The following is a 22,015-nucleotide window of genomic DNA, read 5'->3' on the forward strand; positions in this document are numbered from 1 at the left end:
TCATCTCACTGGCGGTCTTCGACTCTAGCTACATCGCGTGGTGAGTGGTTCCCAGACCATAGATAAGGCCGGGGGGAGGGGAAGGGTGAGGGAGGGGGGAGCATCGGGAGTATGCCGGGGGGACCCGCAGAGAGAGATAAGAAAGAAGCAACAGGCCAGCCCATCAGATTCTTATCTCTCCCTCCTCAATGACCAAACCATGCTCGCCCTCCATGCTTCAACCCTCTCCCCCAAGCCGAGCCGAACCGGCATTGCCGTTGGAGAGGACGACGACTATTCTAGGTTTTCTATACCGGTGGCAGATAAGATAATCAGATTTCCGAGACGCTGGAACTGTCTTTTCTTGACTCGATGCAGAAAATCGGTTGCACGTCGTGCAGCTGGTCTTCTTTTATTGCGGGGAATCGTTTTCCGACCTGATTCGCCATCCAACACGGCGCTCCAATTCGCTCTCACACCACTTATGCTTGGAAATGGCTTCATTCCTGTCGTATGCCCCCCCCCCCCCCCCCCCCCCCCCCTCCTCAAGAGACGGATTTGCTCTCTGTCCGTACTAACACTAACTAGCTCGCATGTACGATGAATCAACGGGTTTACACATCTCATTTCAAGCCGCCTTAGGGCTTATCTTGGCGCGTACGGAGAGTTAGACTTTGCCCTCGTGGCTCGGCCGCGAGCGGCGTTCCCTGGTGATTTGGGGCATGGAAGCCGACCCTTGGCCATGTCTAGTCTAAGCGATTGCAACTCTCGTCGTCGGCGAGACTAGACAGGGCAAGTGACTGGTTTGATGATGCTATCGCAGCTCAGCACTGTTTCTTCGTCAAAGCCCACCTCACCATCCCTCTTCAGGTGCGTCGCTACAAAAGCGTGTTAACTCTCGGACACACAAAGAGGTTTTTTTTTTTTTTTGTAAGAAAAAAAACCTTGCCATCGAGCGACAGATCTTGCATATCCTCATTCACGGAATCGATCAACAGCTCCCCTGCGATTGGCCCCCCGCCCCGCGAGCTTGATCAATACCGATGATTAAAAGACATGCAAGCCCTCCTCACGCCCCATGTCGAGTGATAAGCGCAATCGTTGGGAGCAGACCAATCACGACGGCTGCAGGGCCGCCAACTAACGTCAACGCAACGCCCGGCACCACACCCAGCCGCAAGGGACGGGAGGATAGGATGGGGGTGGCGCTGCACAGGCTGGAAGTGGCTGGTGAACGCCGGGACTTCAGCTCGAGTCTGCCAGCAACTGCTCGCCTTGATATGGGCAATTTTGTACGAAGCTGAGTGGGTCGTACGGAAATCGGTGTTAGCCATGCTAGGTTTCTCCCCTGGTTTCTTGTCATCTATAAGCATAGTACCATAAACCGTTTTTTAACCGCGGGTCTCAATCGGCTGTGTCTTGACACGGTTTGTGGCCTTGAGTTGCTTTCTTTATTGTGGGAGGCATTGGAACAACTGCAACATCAACCAAGCACTCGGTTCTAGAGATGTTAGAATGGAAGGATGTTGCAATCGAGGCTAGGGTTGTCGAGGGAAGTTTCACAAAGCTACTCGTCTCTCTTTCAAAGTCCCAGTGTATTGAACTCAATCAGCTTGCCCGTACAGCCCGCCACGGGCTGGACCTGCGCGGAAACCCAAGCTCTTGGGTACGCACACATACGGGCGTAAAAGGTGGGACCGGCGACATTTCGCATGAAGTGGATCCCTGCCGGAGCGGTCATTCCAGCCGCATCTCAGCCCAGCCTGACTGTTGTTGACTGCCATGTCTATTAGTGCAGCCTGCGGCCGTTGAGTCTTTATGGCCCTTTGCCCTTCCCGTTTCGAGGTAGGTAGACTAGAATCAATAGACTGAAATGCTGTCTCACGTTGCCGAAAGGCATCTTGAAACATGCATAACCTGTAGTAATTCTAACACCCCCCCAAGTCTCACGCTCAGGTCTTGAGCGTCAGTTGAACACAGCTCCATTCTCGCGACCTGATGCTTGTCTTTCTCTGCCCGCAATCCGGAACCCCAAACTGAAAAAGAAAGAAAAATGCCAGGTACCCGAAGAGTCAGTCGTGCGGCATGGGCGGCAGTTGCCGACTGAGTCAACATAGTTGGTTGTCGTGGCTCCCTTTCATGCGATCAATGTGTTGCAAGACGGCATCGGCGCACACTGAGGTCGATGCTGTGGGTTGCTGTTCCGAATACGAAAGGTATCACGTCATGCGCATTCGGGGCAAAAAAGGTTAACAAAAAACAACCTTGTGATCTTAGAACAACTGCATCACACAACTCGACTGACTAACTGGTCGATGTTGTGGTGGAGGTTTCGCTGAGCTTTGCCTCGTATGAATCATGAATTTTACAACTAGTGTTCGATCTCGTATCGTTTCCAGTTCTTGTCGATCGGTCGGTTTCGCTTTCGAAGAGCTTCCCAGCGAACCTCCCCAAGTCTCTTCATGTACGCAGAGTATGTGTGCGCCAGCAGGCGCTTTAGAGTGTAGCCGTATGGCGCACAGCTCGCGTGAGTCAGCTTTCGCCATGCAGAACACTCGGCGTTGTCAGTTCCTCGATTATCCGACTTTTCTCATGATCCAAGCGATATTACACATCGTTGAGTGCGGTTAGGATTACTGTAATTTTTTGACGTGGCACCCTCCAGCTTCTGGAACGGTTGACTGGTCTTTGCCGGAACACCTTTGAATAGCCGGGGGCTGCGAGACAGAGAGAAGTCGACCAATCAGGTTCACACCGCCCAGAGCAACCCGAAGGCAAGACCGGACATGGTGAACTTTATGCGGAATATCCTTCCACGGGGTGCGTTCATCTGCGTGTAGATGACTTTGAACGTCGTCGATGACAGTGGCAACGAAGAAAGTGTCCAACGATGTGGTTTCGACAACGGAATATATGCCAAAAGTCCCCAAAACAGAGCCTGCCATGATCGACGATAGCAGCGCGTCGAAAAAGAATGAGAGCCGTTTCACAATGGCGGAAACACATCTGGAGAACGCCTCTCTGTCTTTGCGCCATGCTTGGCCGAGTCGTTGGTGAGCTTATTACCAAGAGTTCATCGTCGCCGCCGCAGTCTTCTCGTTCCCGCGAGTCCTTCAGGTCATAGTAAAAAGGACCGCGCGCTCGCCTCGTTGTTCATTTTAATGATGCCATGAACTCTTGGTGATAGATCCGAACGTGATCGGTTCAGCCATCTCGGCATAATGGACGCGTGCATCCAGTTGTCACAAGAACCTCCTTGCGATGGGGAGACTTGAGGGACCGACACCCCGTCGCGTTCTATCACGTGTGATTGTATGCAGCGGCTGGCAACAGTGCTGCTTCTCATGTGTCTCAAAAGATAGATACATGGACTTCGGGGATTGATCCTTCATCTCCTCGTCCACTACACACTAAGCGATGGACAGACAGTATATGCTCGACTGTACAAGAGTTGATTTACGCACCTGAGTCCGCAGTCAATCTACGCGATTCGCAGCATCTCAGTCGAAGGTCCCAATTTTCTTATTGACAACAGAACAAAAATGCATTCAACAAACGTGCTTCATGCCGCGCGGGGGTTTTTCGTCTTCCACCGACGGCACCAGACAATGCGCCCGCCCCATACCAGGACAACAATGAGCTCTCTCATCAAGTCTGCCGGGAACGCCTCCCCACCCTACCGAATCTCTAACATCCTCCGTGTTAACTCAGGGAAAAGGCCGACTTTCTTCACAGCACGTAAAACTCGTGGTCTTCACCAGTGGAGGGGGGACCACAACCCACACAAACACAATCCGGCCATCTTTTACGGCTAAGACGGCAGCAACCCGTCGTTTCCAAGGCATGCACGGGTCCCAAACGGATCGCTGTGGTCGGTCGTCCGACTCAACAGGGACGCCGATGAGTGATCTTCCCGAAGGGGAGGGGGGGGGGGGGGCTACCCCTTTCTCATCTCCGCAGTTGCAACATATAGACAGGGGACTTTGCAGATCATGGGGCCTAGAGTTCACTGCTGATCCGGCGACATGCGACCGGGAAGTGGTCTGTGAGCGACCGTTGATCACAAAAGCTTACTGCAATGATCACCAGACAGATTTCAAAACAATTCACGAAACTTCGAGTCGGGGGGAGATGTGCGTTAATGTGATCAGCAGGACCTTTTTGGCCCGCCCTTTCCATTCATCTAGTATACTTGCGGCACGGCCGTTCGTAACTACCTAGTAAAGAGAAGTCTTTGGATCCAAAGTCCACGCCGGTATTGTACACGAAAACCAACAGGTCGTTGTTATATATACAATTGAAAAAAGTCCAAGCGAAGCAATCATGTCTTCATGTGCTCTGCGGTGGTTCTTGAGCTACCCCATTGCCCAAAATGTGGCACTAGGTTCACTCGAAGCGAGATGTCGTCCTGTTCAGTCGAGACGCGTGATTTAGACGCGGCGGACAACGTCGCGGGCGTGCTGGCGAGCCATGCGGCGAGCCAGACGGCGGCGGCGCTTCTCCTCGCAGGTGGGCGCGGTGGCACCACCAGTAGGGGCGGGCTGCTGGGCAGAGGCAGGGGCGGAGGTGGCGGCAGCCTCAGCGGCAGCAGTGGTGGTGGCAACGGCAGCAGCAGAGGTGGCGGCAGGGGCAGAGGCAACGGGAGCAGCCGTGGAGGTGGCAGCCGGGGCGGCGGAAGAGGCGGCGCCGGAGCCGGAGCCGGAACCAGAGCCGGAGCCGGAGCCGCCGAAGGCAGCGGGGAGCTTGGGGCCGGGGATCTCGTAAGACTCCAGGTTGTTGTAGATGGAGACGAGGATACCGGCGTCGGTAGGGGTGTAGAGGGAAGTACCCTTGGTACCGGCGGGGAGCTCAGAGCCGGAGCCGGTAACCTCGATGTTGAGGCACTGGGGGTAGTTCTGAGCGCCGTCCTGCTGACCAGCCGAGTGGAGAGCAATGATCTCGTGGCGCCAGACGTACTTGCCGGGCTTCAGGGAGGTGGGGATGGTGACCTCCCAGGAGAAGTTCTTGGCGATGAGCTCGTCGGAAGCCCAGCTGCCGCTGGTGAGACCAGCCTCCTGGATCTTGAAGAACTCGAGCGAGGTCTTGTCGACGGTGGAGCAGTCGTCACCGCACGAGGCGAGGTAGTCGATGACGGGGCCCTTGTGGGACTCGGGCCAGGTGTCCCAGAAGATCTGGAGCTTGTCACCAGCGGCAACCTTGGCGGTCAAGGCAGCGTTCTTGGAGTCGCGGTGGCAGATGATGTCGGCACCAGTGTAGGCGGAGGGGGCGACGAAGCCGTTGTCGGTGGCGCCGTTAGCCCAGCCGTAGACATCGGGGGCAGGGTTCTGGTAGGGGAGCTTGGTGACGTCGTAGCCCTCGAACTTCTCGGCGCCGTCGTTGAAGTAGTTGACGTGGCCGTGGGCCATGACGGAGGCGGCGCCAGCAAGGGCGGAAAGGACAACGGAGTTCCTGAAGGAAGGCATTTTTGCGGATAGACTTTTCCAAAAGTTTGGGGTTGAGTTTGAGTGGTTCGGGTTGGTTTCGTTTCGTGGAATGAGTGGATGACTTCAAGTCGTAAAGATTGTCAACTTCAATCAATGAAGTGAGTGAATAGTGCAAATGAAAGAAAAAGTGCTGAAAAGCGGAAAAGAGTGTGGGAATGGAAAGCTGCGGAAAGAGCCTGTTGGTTGGAGAGAGAAGAGACAGAAGGGGAATCGGTGTGAGGATGAAGAGGAGGGAGTCTTATATCTCGAGATGGGATGGACTGACTGGACTGGCGGTCGAGTCCGTGGGGTCGTGGCGTACTGGCGTACCTGCGTAAGCGTGCGTGGGTGCAGGGCAGGGCAATCTCGACGACACACACCCATCAGGAGGAGATGGCGCCAACGGGTCATGATCCCATATTGATGCTAGAGCCACTGCGGTCCCATTTCCGTCCATCACGGAGGAGGGCCAGGGGCCATGTCGACGGAGCCCATGTGCAAATCATTGGCCAGGCGGTGTCCAGGTTGGTCAGGTTTGGCAGGTTGCCAGGCACGAACTTGGCCTCGCCCACCTTGTGTCCGGACGGGTTGTGGACGGCTTGAGATTGTGGATGGGGTCCTTGGGGCAATGGGCGGGGTTCGACGTTGAAGCAGGAGGCGCACACCCTGCAGCCTGCATCGAGAGAGAGAGAGAGAGAGGGGGGGGGGGGGGGGGGGCCGTGGGGCCGGCGTCTGCCCCATCGGTGACCCGGGATCTAGAACCGCAAGCAGAAGCCGTATCGAGCCTGGAAACGTGCCCATAGGCGGAAGGATGGGAAACAAGCGGGGGTTGTGGCCATGCCGAGCTTCCATGGCGAGAACAAGTCGTTTCAGCATAAATGAAGGTGGTGACTGGTCGCATCCCGCCATTGCAGGGTTGAGACAATGCCACTATGCATGCTAGCGCTGCGGCAGACGCAGACATAGGGACGGACGGTGGACAGCAGCCACGCCGCTAGCAGGCCGCTTGGGCGGTAGGACGCGTTGGTCTCAAAGTGTATGAGGGAGGCGAGCGAGCACTCATAGTAGCATTTGCAATGAATATCCATCGATGATCAGCCCAAGGTTGGTTTTAGGACTTTGACCGGACTCGAGGCCGACGGAAGGCCTATTGAATCAAGTGTTACAAGTTACAAGGTGTGAGGCGATAAACATGGGAAGTCGGTTGACTAATTAGCTTTGGTACGGCAACGACAATCAACAGAACGTCAAGCTTGTCGCAAGCATGAGTGACTTGGAGAAGACGGCAGCAAGGGGAAAATGATGGGATGACAGCTCGTCCGAGCGTAGGGATGGATGGATGGCATGTCAAGTGACAAGGCAGGTCAAGTGGCCAGTGCCCCGGGTCAAGTGTAGTTTGTCTCTGCTCGAGTATAGATGACAGGGCAATGCTCGGTTAGCTGCAGCAGCATCGGCGTGGGCGGCGGAAGGACTTCCTGGCGGTGACTGATTGACAAGGAGGTCTGGAAAGGCTCGAGGAGCACAGCCGTTACCCGGATTAACTGGAGACACGGAAACTTGGAGATTTGCCATCCAGGAGGGATGACGAGGTGAGGCGGGTAAAGAAGCAAAACGGGTGGATGGCGGTGGAGGAGGGCGGGTTGGCATGGCATGTCCATGATGAGGCGAGGAGGGATGTAGCCGGCAGGTCTCAGGGCGGCTTGACGCCTGGTTCATTGGCTGGATAGTTTTTTTTGTTGACAAAAAGGAAGTGTGACAGGCTTGGCAAGGCCTGTAGGTCATTTCTTCGAATTGCGAAGTGCGGACATCCGAAGTAGAAGCAAGCGTCGTGGTTCCTGACCCATTGCCAGGGAAGGGGACTGGTGTTCGGTGTTTGTTCTGTTCTCGAAGCAGCGGACCCGGACGTTGAGCCAACTTGGGCTGGCTCGAGGATTTGGGCATTAATTGTTCAACCTAGATTCGGACTCGTATACGATCACTTCGTACACTACGGAGCGGCATGCCGTCAAAGCCGGCGATGGCGACGGACCAGCTACTGCGGCATTCCGGCACCTGAAGCTCCTTTCATGGAGATCAACATGGGATACTGTGTCTGAGGGACTCGACAATCGAGATGAAGCGCCGGGAGCAGATGGATCATCAGCTGGCGCCAATGCAGGTACGGTGATGTTGGCATTGGTCATGACAAGTCAACGGGACGGGATGATGGATGGCGTGGGTAGTATCCGTACTCCCTAGACGCCGATGACTGAATGGATGAAAAGATGGATGGTCGTCTAGTTGAAGGCGGGCCGGGGCCTGGTTGCATCAGGCGTCGGGATAAGCAATCAATCTGGAACTTTGTGCAACGGTCTCGATCTTGTGCTCGACGGGGTTCAGGGTGCGTAAAAGCCTGCGTGTCTTTTTTAGTAGCTGCGTCACGCCGCCGTGCGCCGAGGGGCATCGGGGTGTGGGTGGGAGGGTGAGAAAGGACAAAAAAAAAAAGATTTTGATTCTTGGGGATCGTCGCCCTCCTGTCTCCCGCAGCGCGTGCAGCCGCAACTCTGTGCCTGGACCCACACTCCTTTTTTTTTTTTTTTTTTACTGCAGTGTGTCGGCTGAGTCAGAAAGGAAGAACTGTTTTGCCGACACCCAAGGAGAGATGTAACCAATGGACGTTCAGGGAAGATTCCCGTCCAGGCTACTACATCCGTGGTCACCTCCAGGGGCCTTGTTTCGACTAGGGCAAATCGGCAGGGGGGTGAAGCTGAGGAAGGGGCAGCTGGGTCTCTGCCCTTGCCGCCGAGGGAGTTCGGACGATACACCCAAAGCTATCTGTACTCTTGCCCAATGAGGAAGCCTCCCAAGCCCTCCAAGCAGCCTAGGAGCAACGGGTGCCTGCCTAGGAAGGTAGGTATGTTGCTTGCTTGCCTGCCCTGCTAACAATCAGTCAGCGGGGCGCTCTTGGCTCCAATTTGCGCCGCCTGAAACTGACACCTCCACCCTTTTCCACCTCCTACTTCTTGCTTCTCCATGAGCTGCGGTACATCGTACGCACCTCCAGGTCTCCGAGGTGGTGTTTGCTCATCGGAGGATCCATCCATCATCAATTCTTGGCAACCGCGGCCAGGAGGTTCCCTTTCCCTCTCCGCCCAAGCCCAATCTATTTAGATGAAATCTTCCAATATCGCCTGCACGACATTGACCATTGACCTTGATATAGACTGATCTTGACATGGCTGTCATGCCCCCCCCCTTTTTCCCCCTTATTCCCACCTTCCGAGCTACTCGCTTGACGACCGTGTCGATTCTTTCAGGCCCGTGCTTCTTGCCTTTTCCTGATTCTTCTGGTCTTTTCCGACGCTCTGGGACAATATTGATTGAAATATTGATTGTATCGCGGACGGGCAGGGAGAAAAAGGGGAGGTGACCCCCTGTGTCATGGGTCCGATGACGACATGACTGGATTATGTAATTTCCTCCCATCCACCCCGTACTCCGTACAGAGTAAGGTATCTGTACAGAGTGCCCGTACAGGGGACACAACCCGCGCCATTGACGCGTCTGGCCCCCAATCAACACCTAAGCTTCTTTCCTCGATTCTCCCTCCCCTCCTCTCGAGACACGCGCTCACGTACGCACACACACACACACACACACACACACACACACCAACCACACTGTGTTGTCTCACTACTTACGGACATCATCCGACTCGGACACCACCGTTGGTCCACATCACCGCTCCAGCTTCAATCACGTTGTGAAATGCCGCCCAAGAAGCGTACTACCGTCGTCGCCGCCGCCGCCGCCGCCGCCGCCGCCATGCCGCTTGGCGAAGCCGACGCGAACCGCGGGTCGGCAACAAACAACACAACCATAGAGGTACCCTTACGCCACTGCATTTAATGCCTTCCGCATCGGACACGTCGTGCATTCGCCCTGCCGCCGGTGGTAGCATGTTGATGCTTCTCGCCTCGCGACATCCCTGACACATGCGCCGAGTGGTATCAGGCACTAACATCACGACGCGTCCAGCCCGCCGAGAAGCCGGCCCCCAAGTCTCGCAAGCGTAAGTCGGACGCCGTCGACGGGGCCGCCGAGGCGCCGGCCCCCAAAAAGCAGTCGACCAAGGGAGAGAAAGACCCCCTCCCCGACCTCTCTGGCATCCACCTCGATGGCGATGAGGACATGAACGTCCCCATCTACGACACGTGCGACACCGCCCGCACCAAGATCCGCGCCATTCTGAAGAAGGACGGCGTCACCAAGGCTGCCTTCCTGCGCGCCCTCGTCACGGCCGCCTACCCCTCGGGCTCGACGCACAAGATTGCCTACAACTCGCTGTCTGATTTTCTGAAGAAGAAGGGCCCGACGTCCGGCAACACGAGCAGCGTCTTCTACGCCGCCTACGTCTTCTTCGAGAAGCTGCGCATCCTGACCAAGAAACCCAAGGGGAAAACGAGGCTGGAGATGGAGCTCTTGTGGCCTGATGGTTTCGACACACACGCCCAGATGGTCAGTTACATCGTGCCTACGTATGCCACGTTGACGATGGATCAGTACGGCAAGGTTCACTGTCATTGATTCAGGCGGACTTCGATTTGTCCAATTCTCTCTCATGGTTTCCAATTTGGATTCGGATGCAGGTATTCCGGGATAGGATCCGGGGTACGAGTTTTCAGTCACTTGTTGCCCAACATCCTCCTGGCGCACGTATCGATCTGCGTCTCCTAGTCCCCCATTCACAAATTCGTCTGCGTTAAACATTGTTGGAGTCAACCCATTTCTGGTGCGCCATTGAAAATTCTCGGCCATAGAATCTAGCAGCCTGACTCGAGGGCAGGGTGACAGCCATATGAGCCGATATATCTGCGACGGGGCGGCGGGGCAGGGATCACGGAGCATCGGCACGGCCACACGGGCGAGTCATCGGCTACCTCGGCCTCCTCCGATGGATGCCCTGGGTCAACGACTTACTTGACACAAATGCTTGCCCTTCCCCCCTCTTGCGCATCTGCCCCTGGTCCGTACCAGTCACACTGAACTTTGAGCCCGTGCCCGGTCGCCCAAACAAAACGAGAAACAATAAGGAGGGAGCCTTGAGCTCTCGCGGAATTGAGTGGACGTACGAATCAGGCAACTTGACTGGGTGGCGCCGTGGTGGTGTCCATTGGTTCTAATAGACCGTCTTTATGTGACACGGAAAACACGGCACAATGCTTGCATAACTCTATTGGACTAAAGAGCATCCCCAGCCAGCTTCAGCTCGCTGGGTTTCGTTTCATCGAGACCGGCGCAGGGCTATAAAGGAAGTTTTTGTCCATGTGCCTAGTTCCTTCAGTGAATCGGACGGTGAGACGTCGCCTGCTCGAGGGCAGCTCCCCTGGTCAGTAGGTTTGGCCCTCAAGGAATGACCGATTGGCAAAATGAACCCATTCAAACTGCAACCGACACCGTGCATACGCGCGTTACATAGAGGTCTTTTAAACCACCATATCGATTCGGGTTTCAAGCTAATAAACTCGACCTCAAAAGTCGGCGAAGGCTGTCCTTTCCAGGTCTCTGTTGGAGATCACTGCTGCTTCAACGGTTCTTGGTCGACCAGGTCTGTTTATGTTCAGTCCGTTATGTGGAACTGCCCCGAGTTTCATTGTCCTGTCTAGTTCTGCAGCCAAGCGTCTGCAATCCCCCTCCTTCCACTCCATGAGCTTGCATCACAAGGGAGGACACGCAGGGATGAAATACACTTCTCGCGGTGTCGGGGACGCGCGGAATCCGACATGAGCGAACAAAGCAGTGTATCGAGAGCACTGACTGTCAGACTGTCAGGGAACGAGCCTGTTCAAGGCCACCCATGTTCATGACTCTAGTACAAGCGGTGACGAACTCGGCAGTCGCTGCGACAGGTTCCTTCATAGCGACGACACTGGGTGTCCGCAAGTGCCCTCTCCGCTGGCGGCTTGTATGAGTGTCCAGCAGCTGCCCGGTATGAAGAAAAAGATATACGCGAGGCAGCGCCAAAGCATCTAACAGAAGTCATCCTACTCAACGCGAAATCTGTGTGTGAGTCACTACTACGGGTGGGATGTTGCTGCATGTTTCCGTAACTGTGATGATCAAGTGTCTAGCGCGTGTGAACTTGGCGTGTTTTCATTTACAGTCTACGTCGAGAATATCTCAGCAACACGACATCGATCTATGTCCACCTCAGTGAGCTTACGCAGTCAAGCTTCATACGCTACTCTAGCCCGTCATGTCTTCGTAAACCATCCATCATTGAAAAGAGAGAAAACAAGGAAAAAGAAAGAAAGAAAGAAAAGAAAGAAAAGCCCGACTCCGGACATGTCATGGGGGGGATGGGTCCATAGAAAATCACACCTCAGATGCTGTCCGTCTCGTAGTACGGATCATCCGGCAGGTACGGGAACTTCCGAACAACGACGTCTCCCTTGTAGTTCCACAGGTCGACCTGGGTGGGCTCGTAGTCGAGCGCGCAGCTGTCCGTCTCGGCGCCGAAGGTGACCACCTCGGTGGTGTTTCCATTGGAGTAGTTGATGCGGACCATGTTGACCGTCTCGACGTTGGGGCCGACCTCGAAGTAGTTGGCAGGCATGAACTGGATTCCCGAGTGCGCCGTGGTGAAGACGGTGGTAGGCAAGTCGCCCTGTTTCGATCTAGTCAGTATTCTTCGGCTCCTCTACAAGTCGGGGAAAAAAACTCACCGTATGAGGGACGTGGTGCATGCCGAGGTTGAGCCACAGAACGAGGTCGGTCTGGTTCAGGCTCTCGCCGTCGAAGAAGGCGTCAAAGTTGACGGGGGGGTTCTCCGTGTCCTGGTTGTTGTACGGGTGGCTGCTGCGGGGCTCCGTGTCCTTGCGCCTCGACACCATGATGTCGTAGCCGGCCCACTTGGCCGAGTTCTTGAGGATGTTGGAGTCCTTGACCGTCAGGTGCGCGGCGCCGGTGTACGGGAGGACGCGGTAGGCGCGGTACTCGCCGTGCCTGTTCTTGACGTCCTGGTTCAGGACGAAGAGCTGGTCCTGGTTGTTGTAGCTCCAGTCGAAGCGGCCCTGGTCCTCGTTGGCGACGAACTCCCTCTCCACCTTCATCGTGTTGAAGGCCTTGCCCTTGGACCAGGGGTAGACCTGGGTCGTGGGGACCTGGTGCATGCGCTGGACCGAGTTCTCCGTGCCAAAGATGTCGAAGTCGGCCTTGAAGTTGATCACGTGGTCGTGCATGCTGCCCGACAGCTGGTCGTGGATCTTGAAGCCGTAGCCGTCGTTCTTGGCGTGGAAGGCGGCCTGGATGTAGCCCGAGGCGCGGACCTCCACGGCGACGCTGCCGTCGAGGAAGAAGCTGTAGCTGAACATGTAGTCATAGTTGCCGACGGTCGAGACGGACCGGATGGTGAAGTACACGTTCTTCGTGGCCGTCACGTACTCGGCCGAGCTGTGTCGGGCCATGGGGTAGTCGGCGTCGAACTCGAACATGCAGATGCTGTTCAGGTGTGTGTGCGTGCTCTCGTCCACGTAGAAAGACGTGTTCAGGTAGGTGGCGTACGACGGGCAGTCATAGCCCTGCAGCAGTTCGAATGCGAACGGGCCGAAGCCGTAGTAGGTGTCGAGATACGCCACGTGTGACTGGGTGGGATCGCTTCCTGCGAGCTTTGTCAGATGACCGCCGTCCTATCCACCGTTAGGGGCAAGAAGAACTCACCAGCATAATGGGCCAAGGCCTCTTGGAGGCCGAGTTCGTAAAGAATCCTTTGACCCTTGTAGCTAATGTCGTAGAGAGCCATGCCTGTGTCGCGATTAAAGCCGACGTAAAAGGACCATCCCATCCACTCAACGTACTTCCTCTCGGGATCGACGGAGTACCTGGCACCTTGGGGAGCGACAGACGTCGGAGGAGCCAAGGTGTCCCTCGGGAGGACCTCTCCCTGCTGATCGGTCGCCGACCAGTCGCCCGCGAAGTTGCCGCCGAGCTTTTCGACATTGCCGCTCCAGTACGCATTGCGGAAGTCCTCCGTAGTCTCGTAGAAGATGCCGTTGTAGTACCACCCCTCAATGATCCACTTGGAGGGGTCGCGGCCGGTGACGTCGGACATGAAGAACAGTCCCATAGGCATCATGGAACCGACATCGAAGATGGAGTCGGGAACGCTCCAGAACGTGTCCCAGCGCTGGACGCGGCCGCCATCCTGGTAGTACGGGTCGATGCCCCAGATGGACAGGGTGTCGTTCTCGAGCCCCTGGGCGGTAGCATTCCAGAGGTCTTTGGTGATGTCGGCGACGCTCTTCCCGGCCTTGTAAAGCCACTGCTGCATGGCTTCGTCGTCGGCGTCGAGGTTGCGGACTCTGCCGCTCGTCTTGCGCGTGTAGGGGTACTCGAGACGCTCCCATTTTGTGGTGCCGTTGGTGACTGGCAAAGGACCGACGATGATATCTTGGTACTCGGGGTCTTCGGTAGCGCGGAAGTCGAGCAATACGTGGGCGTAACGAGCCGGCGCAGGGGCGCTTCCGTCGATGTAGGCCAGAGCATCAGACTTGTTTGGCTGCATGAGCTCCACCAATACGCTGTTATGGTGGTTAGCAAACTGCTCAGTAACTCATGGAAAGGATCGGCTGCCACTTACATTGTGTTGTCCCACGACGTGGCGTTATCACTGAGGCTAAGGTTCAGCTCTTTCTGGGCGAAGAGCCATTCGGTAACGCCTGCGGCCTCGGGGCCGGTCAACCCACTCCAAATGTTTTCCTTGGGAGCCTCGATGTCGAGGGGACTGTGAGGAACGCAGTCGGCAGGCTCGGAGGTGTTGGCGAACTGACGCTTGTTGATGGCATGGCTGAGGGCCTTCCTGCCATGACCCTTGGCGCGCTGCTGAGCCCACGGAGTCTTGGGAAGACCACTGACTTGTGTCACAAGATCGGAGCCAAGAAGAAACAGGGCTCCCAAGCTTAAAGCTCGGGTGAAGGTATTACGACCCATGTTGTTTGATATCTGCCAATTTGCCAGGTCTGTGGTGGCTCAAAGGTCTTGAGTGCTCTCCAACATCTAGTACATTACTTGAAGATGCGGGGGCTTGTGAGCTTTTGTAGACTATCAATAGTTAAGCTCCTGTGGTGGTCCCCTTGATTACCTCCAATCTAGCTCACCCCGAGACCGGTGATAAAGTCGTATCGAAGTGAGCAGTCTGGGGTGTCTTCATGACAATGCATACTGACAACAATCATCCACCTCGGACAGAAACGCTAGCCGGTATGAGTAAATGGACGCGCCACTAAGAGAAAACAAGGAAATGGGGAGTGGGAGCCTCAACTGCATTCTAAGGCGAGGAGAAAGGGTGGAGAGGATTCGCTTCTCGGGTCCTCCGAGCCCAAGTGGTGCTTTCTATCCTCACATTTAGCCGTATGCATGTAGGACTAGCTTACATAAACGAAGAAATATCGCCCAAGCCTGCATCTTGCTGCAGAGAAGTGGCATTCTCTGCATGGCAAGTGGGCTAGAGATCATTGATATCGCGGGCCGCGGCGTGCGGAGAGCACTGGGAACTCCTACTAGGCTGATTGCAGTTCAAGAGAAATGTTCCAGCAGCGCTCAGCGTCCATCAGGATTGTTGATTCGATCAACGGGAGCCGGCTTGTCAGTCAAAGCCCCACCAAGTTGATAACGTCGGCCAGATACCGGCTAGCCGTGGCTCCAACTGTTGTTGATGAACCACCAGATTATTGCCGAAGTGCATGTTGAACCGGCCTCGCGGAATCACGTCTTATCTTGAAGTTCACTTATGCGACGTCACCAGCTGGGCAGACCTTGTCCCCGCAGGGCCCAGGGGGTGTGCGTCTTCATGGTCGTCAACCACGTGGATGGGGGGCTGGGCGTATAAAGTAAGTAATACGGGCTCCTTCGTGCGGGGAAAGCAAACAAGATCTTTATCTCATCTTTAGCGGTACTACAACGGTTATCATTAGAATGTCCTTCTCAGAGTCGACCGCGGCAGAGTTACAACTCGAATTCCGGCGCAGCCGGACATCCAACTCGTCAATTACCGACCCGCCTCCCCCGGAAAGACCAGCCCCAGATCGCTGTGGAATCGCGAGAATCTTGGTGACGCCAGTTGCTTATCTCTACCGTCATCCTTGGTGCATCGAACCGACTATCTATCCAGGCGGAGCTTCTAATTAGTAATGCTTGCCGGCATGTAGTCGCCAACAATCAAGCTTTCGAATCCCTATCGTGGATCCATACACGATAAGGTCTGGCCTCAGCTCGGTGAACTGTTTCGAGGCAAGAAACAAGCCAACCGCAAGTTTTCATTGTAGAGCTTGTCTGAATGCGTAGTAAACTGCCGTGGAGGTTGGTCGTTCTGCGGACCACCATCCAAGAACCCCACAATCCCCACATCCTGTTGCAGGTTCCTGATAAGTCTGCCGGTAACTGATAGGCAAACAGCAGACATGCGAGGTTCAGCTGTAGCAAACCATGCAAGGTCCGCTAGTATTTTCCCCGAATTGCACAAGAGCCATCGATAACATGCCGGGTCGGCAGAAGCCTGGCAATCGCTGTGGCACACCCCCCACGGTAGGCGGTCTGACGTTGCAGAGGTGCGAGGGGTATGCGGAGCTGATGGGACGGAAGCTTCGCCAGGTGCATGACACTGTGCCCAAGCAGCTCGGTTGCCTGATTAGGCAGTTTTATTGACCATTCTTGAGGCTTTTGTTTGATCCGAGACGTGATGCAGGCTCCGAAATCGGCAGTGGACCGGATGTAACGATGGCTGAAGGCGGAGATCGCGGGATAGAGTCCCGGGTGTACCGTTGTCAATAATATTTGGACGTGGTGTGTTTGGCCTAGGCCGCCTGGTCGATGGTTTATAGTGCAATGCTTCTCCACGAATCTCAATCGTCTGGATTGGAGTCAGAGACAGGCAGTATTATTGCTATGGGAGAAGACTTGCAGTTGACTGACCACACTTGTGCTGTGCTGCAGCCATTGTCCGCGTTTCACAAGTCGCCTCCAGAGCAGTTGATACAGTTAATACAAACAGCCCCAACAACAAGCGTTAGAGGAGAGAACCTATGTCGTTCCCATGACAGCAGAAATTCCAGATAATCCAGTGGTTAGGTTTGCATAGCAAGAACTACGCGACCATTAATTAGCCTATGTGTCTACTACTCATTTCAAATCACGCAGCTACTCCGTAGAGCGCATAGCAGCCAGCGAGTAGATTAGTACGCATGCAGTCTAGGCAAACACACTTACTGACTGTAGCAACTAAGTCATGTTTCTTCAATAGGCTTAGTAACAACTAAAGACAGTAAAGGAGCAAAATTCCTCAGCAGTAGAGTAAAAGTAGGCACCCATAGATAGCACAAAGCCTGACCAAAAAAGCATTCAAGAGAACAGCGAAGAAAAAAAAATGAGTGCCAATCGCTGACGGGAATTGAGCCCGACGTGGGGGTCGAACCCACAACCTTGAGATTAAGAGTCTCACGCTCTACCGATTGAGCTAGCCGGGCAGACGGATCTGACGATTGGCTGATCGGTGACAGTTCATCGCAACTGGCAGTATTTGATTCTGGGGGAGGGGGGGGCAGGGCGAAGCGGGTTTGTCCGATGGAGACGAGAAAATTTTGCTTGCTCCGTGCCGCACTCCACCGATGCCGGGCCGCTTCGGAGCCGATTCACTCGCCGTGATCCCGGTCTTGTTGTGGTGGGTCTTCCAAGCAGTCACCCAGATGTAGTTCTCCCGGGGAGGGGGGGGTTGGGTTCAATCGGCCCTCGCCAATGAGACAACATAACTCTTCTACAGACCTAGCAGCCTCTTCATCTCAGTGCCCATCACTCCTGGATGAGGCACAACAGCAGCTCCCGCCTCCTCCAGCGCCTTTGCCTTGTCGTCAGCGGACACGTCTCTCGACGAGAGGAGGGCACCGGCATGGCCCATCGTCTTTCCGCGCGGTGCTGTCCTCCCGGCAACCATCGCAACGATCGGCTTTGGGTTCGGAGTCGCTTTTCTGTACGCCTTGATGGCCTCGGCCGCTCTGAGCTCGGCCTCCCCGCCAATCTCTCCAATTACAATAATCCCTTTGGTCTCATCGTCCTCGAAGAACAGTTTGAGGCCATCAAGCAGGGTTGTGCCTGTTTTCGAACGGCATGGTTAGCAAAAAAAAGTACGGCCCGAAGTCACGGGACTGTGAACACTTTACCAGGCATCATATCACCTCCCATCCCCACGACGATACTCTGGCCGAGTCCTGCTTTCGTCGTGGCTCCAACGGCCTCGTAGCTTAGCGTTCCGCTTTTTGAGACAATGCCCACCACGCCCTTGGAATATTGCTTGTATGGCATGATTCCGATGCGGCACTGGTCAGGGGCAATGATGCCGGGGCAGTTGGGCCCGACAAGGCGGGTCTTGCTCTGCGTTCTCAAGATCTCCTGGACCCTCGCCATGTCGTGCAGTGGGACGTGCTCAGCAACCGACACGACCAACGGGACCTCGGCCTCGATGGCCTCGATGATAGCCCCGGCTGCGAATGGCGCAGGTACAAACACAGCACTCGCATGCGGTTTGACAACCATCATTGCCTTGATTTGAGAGTGCTTCTCGTAAGTCGATCTATCCTTAGTTGCAACATTGTAGGTGGAATGTATCGTACCTCCTGTACAGTGTCGAACACAGGCAGACCGACGTGAGTCTGGCCTCCTTTCCCGGGCGAAACCCCACCCACGACGTTTGTTCCATACTCAATGGTGTCTTTTGCGTTTTTGGTAGCCTATGCAATGTCAACTTGAACGTTAGGATCAGCCGACACAGGACACTAAGTCGCCGTTCGACGTACAGCTTTGCCAGTAAAGCCTAGACGTTGTTAGGGCGACTCGATTACCTAGAGTTGAGAGAAAAGGCACCTTGATAAATCACTCTTGTGTTTTGGTCTATCCTTAAATTCGCGATCGTGCCTTCGTACGAATGAGACGTCGGAGGCGTTGACGACAAGCTTCTGCAGACAAGCCTAGTTTTGAATTGCCGAGGTAAAAAGGCATGTCTTGGAACCATGTGAGTTGCCATGGTAGATGATGTTGATCGATTGAATCTTCTGATACGGCTGATAAGTAGCGACAACGTATTGGTTCTTGAGAAGTAATCGTTGTCTCCTCGTAGACAATTGTTTGTCGAGTCAAACGTTTAGCTACGCGGCTCTAGAGCTGTTGCGGCTTCGGGTATATGTCATGAATGTAGCCGAGCGGTGATGTCACTGGCGTGTTTAAACCCCGCTTCGGTAACAGAGAAATGTTCGACAGCGCTGCACAAGAAATGACTTTGCCATTACAACACCTCGTAACACTCCATATAAGAAGTGGGAATTGCAATGGAGATAGGGTCACTGCCTTCAACTAGAGTGTAAGTTCAAAAATCCGGTACAGCTGGCATTCGACACGTAAGCAGTGGCGGTCCTAGCATCAAGCTTCTTAAGGTCGCCGGTGATCAAACAAAAATAGCAGAAAAATCTAGGATACTGAGTTGAACGTCTTCCATGTTCTACAGTTTGGTTCGGGAGAGACCTTGTGGTAACTGGCTCGTCAAAATGACAACTTGTGGATGCATCTATACGTGAGGTCAGTACAACATCGACTGAGGAACTCGCTGGTCATACTCAACAAACTTCCTCAAGGTAGGTATAGCAATCTAAACTCATGGATTCCAGAATTTCGGTGTATTATTGTTACCATGGTTAATTCTGAACCGTCCACCACTCTGAACGTGGAACACAGTGGCTTAGATTTTACGGCGGACTCTGCAACCCCAACTTTGCAGCCCGGAGTTCGGGCCTCTATTATTTTGCTGACAAGAGAATTGCAGACTTTTAGACTTTCAAGCGACTCAGATATTGAGTAAATTAATCTTAAGTGTACCATTGCTAGATTCAAGAGAAAGTCACTAGAGTGTGCGCAAAGCTATGGCCAGTGCCTTCGGTTATATGGAAAGGATGTAGCCGAGAGGTGATGTCACTGGCGTGGTCAACCCCCACTCCAGCAATATCAAATCTCTTCAGCAACATGCATCTCTTCGGCGAGATGGCGGTGATCCAAGCCATTTCAACCAGTCCGCGCTGACAGCAAGCAAGCCCTGTAGCCTCCTATCGGTTCGATTATTCATCTGGCGAGGCAGCGCCAAGGTCTGAGGTCGTGTTGAAGCATCTGCGGAGATCGGCTGCCGGTTATGGCAAAACTGCGCCGACGAGCCCGGCAAGCCTGCCAGGCTTGCAATGCGCGGCGTGTGAAGTGCAATGTAACCGAGCAGCAGCCATGCCGCAACTGCGCGACAGCCGACACGCCCTGCGAGCTGCGTGAATCTCGACGCGGGAAGCATCCTCGTCCACCACGTAGACACGACTCGACGACCAGCTCCGCGCTTCGGGACCACGACTCTTCGCCTGCCTTCGTCGATGCCAGCGTGCTCGATGGGTCAGCAAACGATCACACTGATGATCGTTTTGCGGCTTCTCAGGCGCTGGTCGGCTTGGCGAGAAACCGGGATCACGAGGCCTCGTACGAAGCCGAGACCATCGTTGCAAGACCTCCGTCACCGTCTCTGGCAGCGGATTGTCGACAGGAGGACGATAGCTCGGTGTTCTTGGGCGAGTCCTCGTCTATTCGATATGTCACGAATGGCTACCCCCCGGCGCAGGAAGCAGGTATTTCGCCCCCAGAAAACCTGAAGTTCCTCCATTCCGTTCCTCAGGCTGTGAGGGCCAAGAACCTCATACCCGAATGGGAGATCGAGCGACGACGGACGAGGATCGGCCTGCTCAAGGCCGAAGGCGTCTTCTCCTTTCCACCCAGGCCGGCTGCCGAGACTCTGCTCAGGGCCTACTTCCAGTGGTTCCACCCATGTTTCCCTGTGGTGGATGAGCCTGATACCTGGCAAAAGTACAGGGAAGAGAGGCTATCACCTCTGCTGCTGCAGGCAATCCTCTTCATAGCCGTCATACACTGTGAAGAGGACGCCTTGCCGGCGCTGGGCTTCGGCGGTCGCCACATGGCCAAATGGGTCTTTTACAACCGGGCAAAGGATATATACGACGTCGAGTTCGAGCCCAAGAAGCTCACGGTCATCCAGTCCCTGTTTCTCATGAGCTTCTGGAGAGCGGGTCTGCTGCTGGAAAAGGACGCTCGACACTGGCTGGGCGCCGCCATCAGCTTGGCCCAGACGAAAGCTCTACACCGTTCGTCCCGTGCGGCGGCCCCGGACCAAAACACGGAGAGGCTCCAGAGGCGACTTTGGTGGTCGATCTACACGCGAGAAAGACAGTGCGCGGCAGCTTTGGGCTTGCCCAACAGGATCCGGGACGAAGATTGTGATGTCGAACCGTTGGAGAGACACGATTTCGAACACGCTTTCAACTTAGCTCTGCCGACCAGCAAGACTCAGGGGTACATCTCGTACTTCATCGGAATAGCGCAACTGTCCAGAGCACTAGGTCGGATCGTCCACGGCGGCTATCTACCGAGCAAATCGCTCTCCGCAAGTGATCGCTCACACATCAAGGATGATCTGGCCCAGTGGCGCCAGAGCCTGCCGCCAGCAATGCAAGTTGGTGGCGACGACTTGGGCGGCAACAACCCCAACTTTCACGTCAACATGCTACACCTGGCCTACAACAATCTGCTCATCCTTCTGTACAGGTCCGGTTGCATAGGTACCGTCGAGGAGAGCAGGGAGATAGACGGACAGATCGCGCTGCGGGCTGCCTCTAGGAACTCGAGGATCATCGAAGACATGCTCTTGGAAGGGAACCTGCGCCATGGACAGATCCACGTCATCACGAACCTTTTCAACACGCTGTGCATCCACACGGTCAACCTTCGGACATCAAAGGGGGCCGAGCGGGCCATAATCGAACACAGGGCCAAGCTGTGTCTGCTAGGCTTGCAAGAGCTCCAGAAGACTTGGGAAGTCAGGATGTGGGTGCTCCAACTTTTCTTCCAATATCTCGACCGATCCACGGCGGCGCGGCTGCGGATGCAGGACGACAACAGCCTCATGCCAGGGACGGAAAAAGACAATGGATCGTACCACGCGTCAGCGAGGGCAGAAACAAACGGCCAAGGTCCGCTGGCGAGATCTAGCGAGATCGACGAGTCAGGCGGACTTGACACACTTCTGGAATCGGAGACGCCGTGGTCGTGGTCTACCGAAGAAGCAAACCAGTTCTTGTTCACGCAGATTGAGAACGACTTTGCTTTTGGCGAAGGTGGCATTCTTGACTGGAACCCGGACACATCAAACAGCGTGTTCCCAGTGGCGGGTGACGACACCCCCGCTACTCTGGAGTTTTGATAGCTCAATGCTGCTGCTGTCTGCCCCTTCAACTGTGGTGTTGCGGCGTTGTTGGTAACATGGTGCGTCCGTAGCATTACTTGAAATACTTCTGCGTATTTGCCGTTGCAGCTTCAAAGACCTCCTCCATCCATGCTACACAGTGAGATACTTTTGGAACCCGCCCCCCCCCCCAAAAGATAGACAGCCGGTCCCGGCACCCTCCGCCTTGACCGCATCATCTCCCTTCGCCGACTGGGCCCCACCGCCGGCC

The 22,015-nt window shown here is 55.0% G+C and overlaps 7 protein-coding genes across 7 annotated transcripts; 3 read left to right on the forward strand and 4 right to left on the reverse strand.

Annotated features, from left to right (window-relative positions):
* Positions 1 to 199: 199 nt before the first annotated feature.
* Positions 200 to 887, forward strand: CDEST_13473 (uncharacterized protein; the record flags this gene model as incomplete). Its single annotated transcript, XM_062929629.1, has 2 exons — positions 200 to 490; positions 568 to 887. 2 exons carry the CDS (start codon positions 200 to 202, stop codon positions 619 to 621), a joined length of 345 nt encoding a protein of 114 aa, XP_062785680.1. The 3' UTR covers positions 622 to 887.
* A 3,216-nt stretch (positions 888 to 4,103) lies between these two features.
* CDEST_13474 (Putative auxiliary Activity family 9) lies at positions 4,104 to 5,651 on the reverse strand. Its single transcript, XM_062929630.1, has one exon. It carries the CDS (start codon positions 5,439 to 5,441, stop codon positions 4,410 to 4,412), a length of 1,032 nt encoding a protein of 343 aa, XP_062785681.1. The 5' UTR covers positions 5,442 to 5,651; the 3' UTR covers positions 4,104 to 4,409.
* Positions 5,652 to 5,848: 197 nt separating this feature from the next.
* On the reverse strand, positions 5,849 to 6,280 carry CDEST_13475 (uncharacterized protein; the record flags this gene model as incomplete). Its single annotated transcript, XM_062929631.1, has 2 exons — positions 5,849 to 6,107; positions 6,204 to 6,280. 2 exons carry the CDS (start codon positions 6,278 to 6,280, stop codon positions 5,849 to 5,851), a joined length of 336 nt encoding a protein of 111 aa, XP_062785682.1.
* A 2,620-nt stretch (positions 6,281 to 8,900) lies between these two features.
* Positions 8,901 to 10,926, forward strand: CDEST_13476 (uncharacterized protein). The gene is made up of 2 exons (XM_062929632.1): positions 8,901 to 9,305; positions 9,459 to 10,926. The coding sequence occupies exons 1-2, from the start codon at positions 9,189 to 9,191 to the stop codon at positions 10,005 to 10,007; spliced, it is 666 nt and encodes a 221-aa protein (XP_062785683.1). The 5' UTR covers positions 8,901 to 9,188; the 3' UTR covers positions 10,008 to 10,926.
* Positions 10,927 to 11,802: 876 nt separating this feature from the next.
* CDEST_13477 (Putative copper amine oxidase) lies at positions 11,803 to 14,408 on the reverse strand (the record flags this gene model as incomplete). The annotated part of the gene is made up of 4 exons (XM_062929633.1): positions 11,803 to 12,087; positions 12,146 to 13,080; positions 13,140 to 13,999; positions 14,059 to 14,408. The coding sequence occupies 4 exons, from the start codon at positions 14,406 to 14,408 to the stop codon at positions 11,803 to 11,805; spliced, it is 2,430 nt and encodes an 809-aa protein (XP_062785684.1).
* Positions 14,409 to 16,935: 2,527 nt separating this feature from the next.
* CDEST_13478 (Putative coA-binding, succinyl-CoA ligase, alpha subunit, ATP-citrate lyase/succinyl-CoA ligase) lies at positions 16,936 to 18,608 on the reverse strand. Its single transcript, XM_062929634.1, has 5 exons — positions 18,330 to 18,608; positions 18,263 to 18,279; positions 18,080 to 18,196; positions 17,630 to 18,008; positions 16,936 to 17,561 (listed from the first exon to the last, which is right to left on the reverse strand). Exons 1-5 carry the CDS (start codon positions 18,487 to 18,489, stop codon positions 17,227 to 17,229), a joined length of 1,008 nt encoding a protein of 335 aa, XP_062785685.1. The 5' UTR covers positions 18,490 to 18,608; the 3' UTR covers positions 16,936 to 17,226.
* Positions 18,609 to 19,500: 892 nt separating this feature from the next.
* Positions 19,501 to 21,856, forward strand: CDEST_13479 (uncharacterized protein). The gene has a single exon (XM_062929635.1). The coding sequence runs from the start codon at positions 19,642 to 19,644 to the stop codon at positions 21,760 to 21,762; it is 2,121 nt and encodes a 706-aa protein (XP_062785686.1). The 5' UTR covers positions 19,501 to 19,641; the 3' UTR covers positions 21,763 to 21,856.
* The last annotated feature ends 159 nt before the right edge of the window (positions 21,857 to 22,015 follow it).

Source organism: Colletotrichum destructivum, chromosome 9, assembly GCF_034447905.1.
Source record: "Colletotrichum destructivum chromosome 9, complete sequence".
In the NCBI taxonomy this organism is placed as follows: domain Eukaryota; kingdom Fungi; phylum Ascomycota; class Sordariomycetes; order Glomerellales; family Glomerellaceae; genus Colletotrichum; species Colletotrichum destructivum.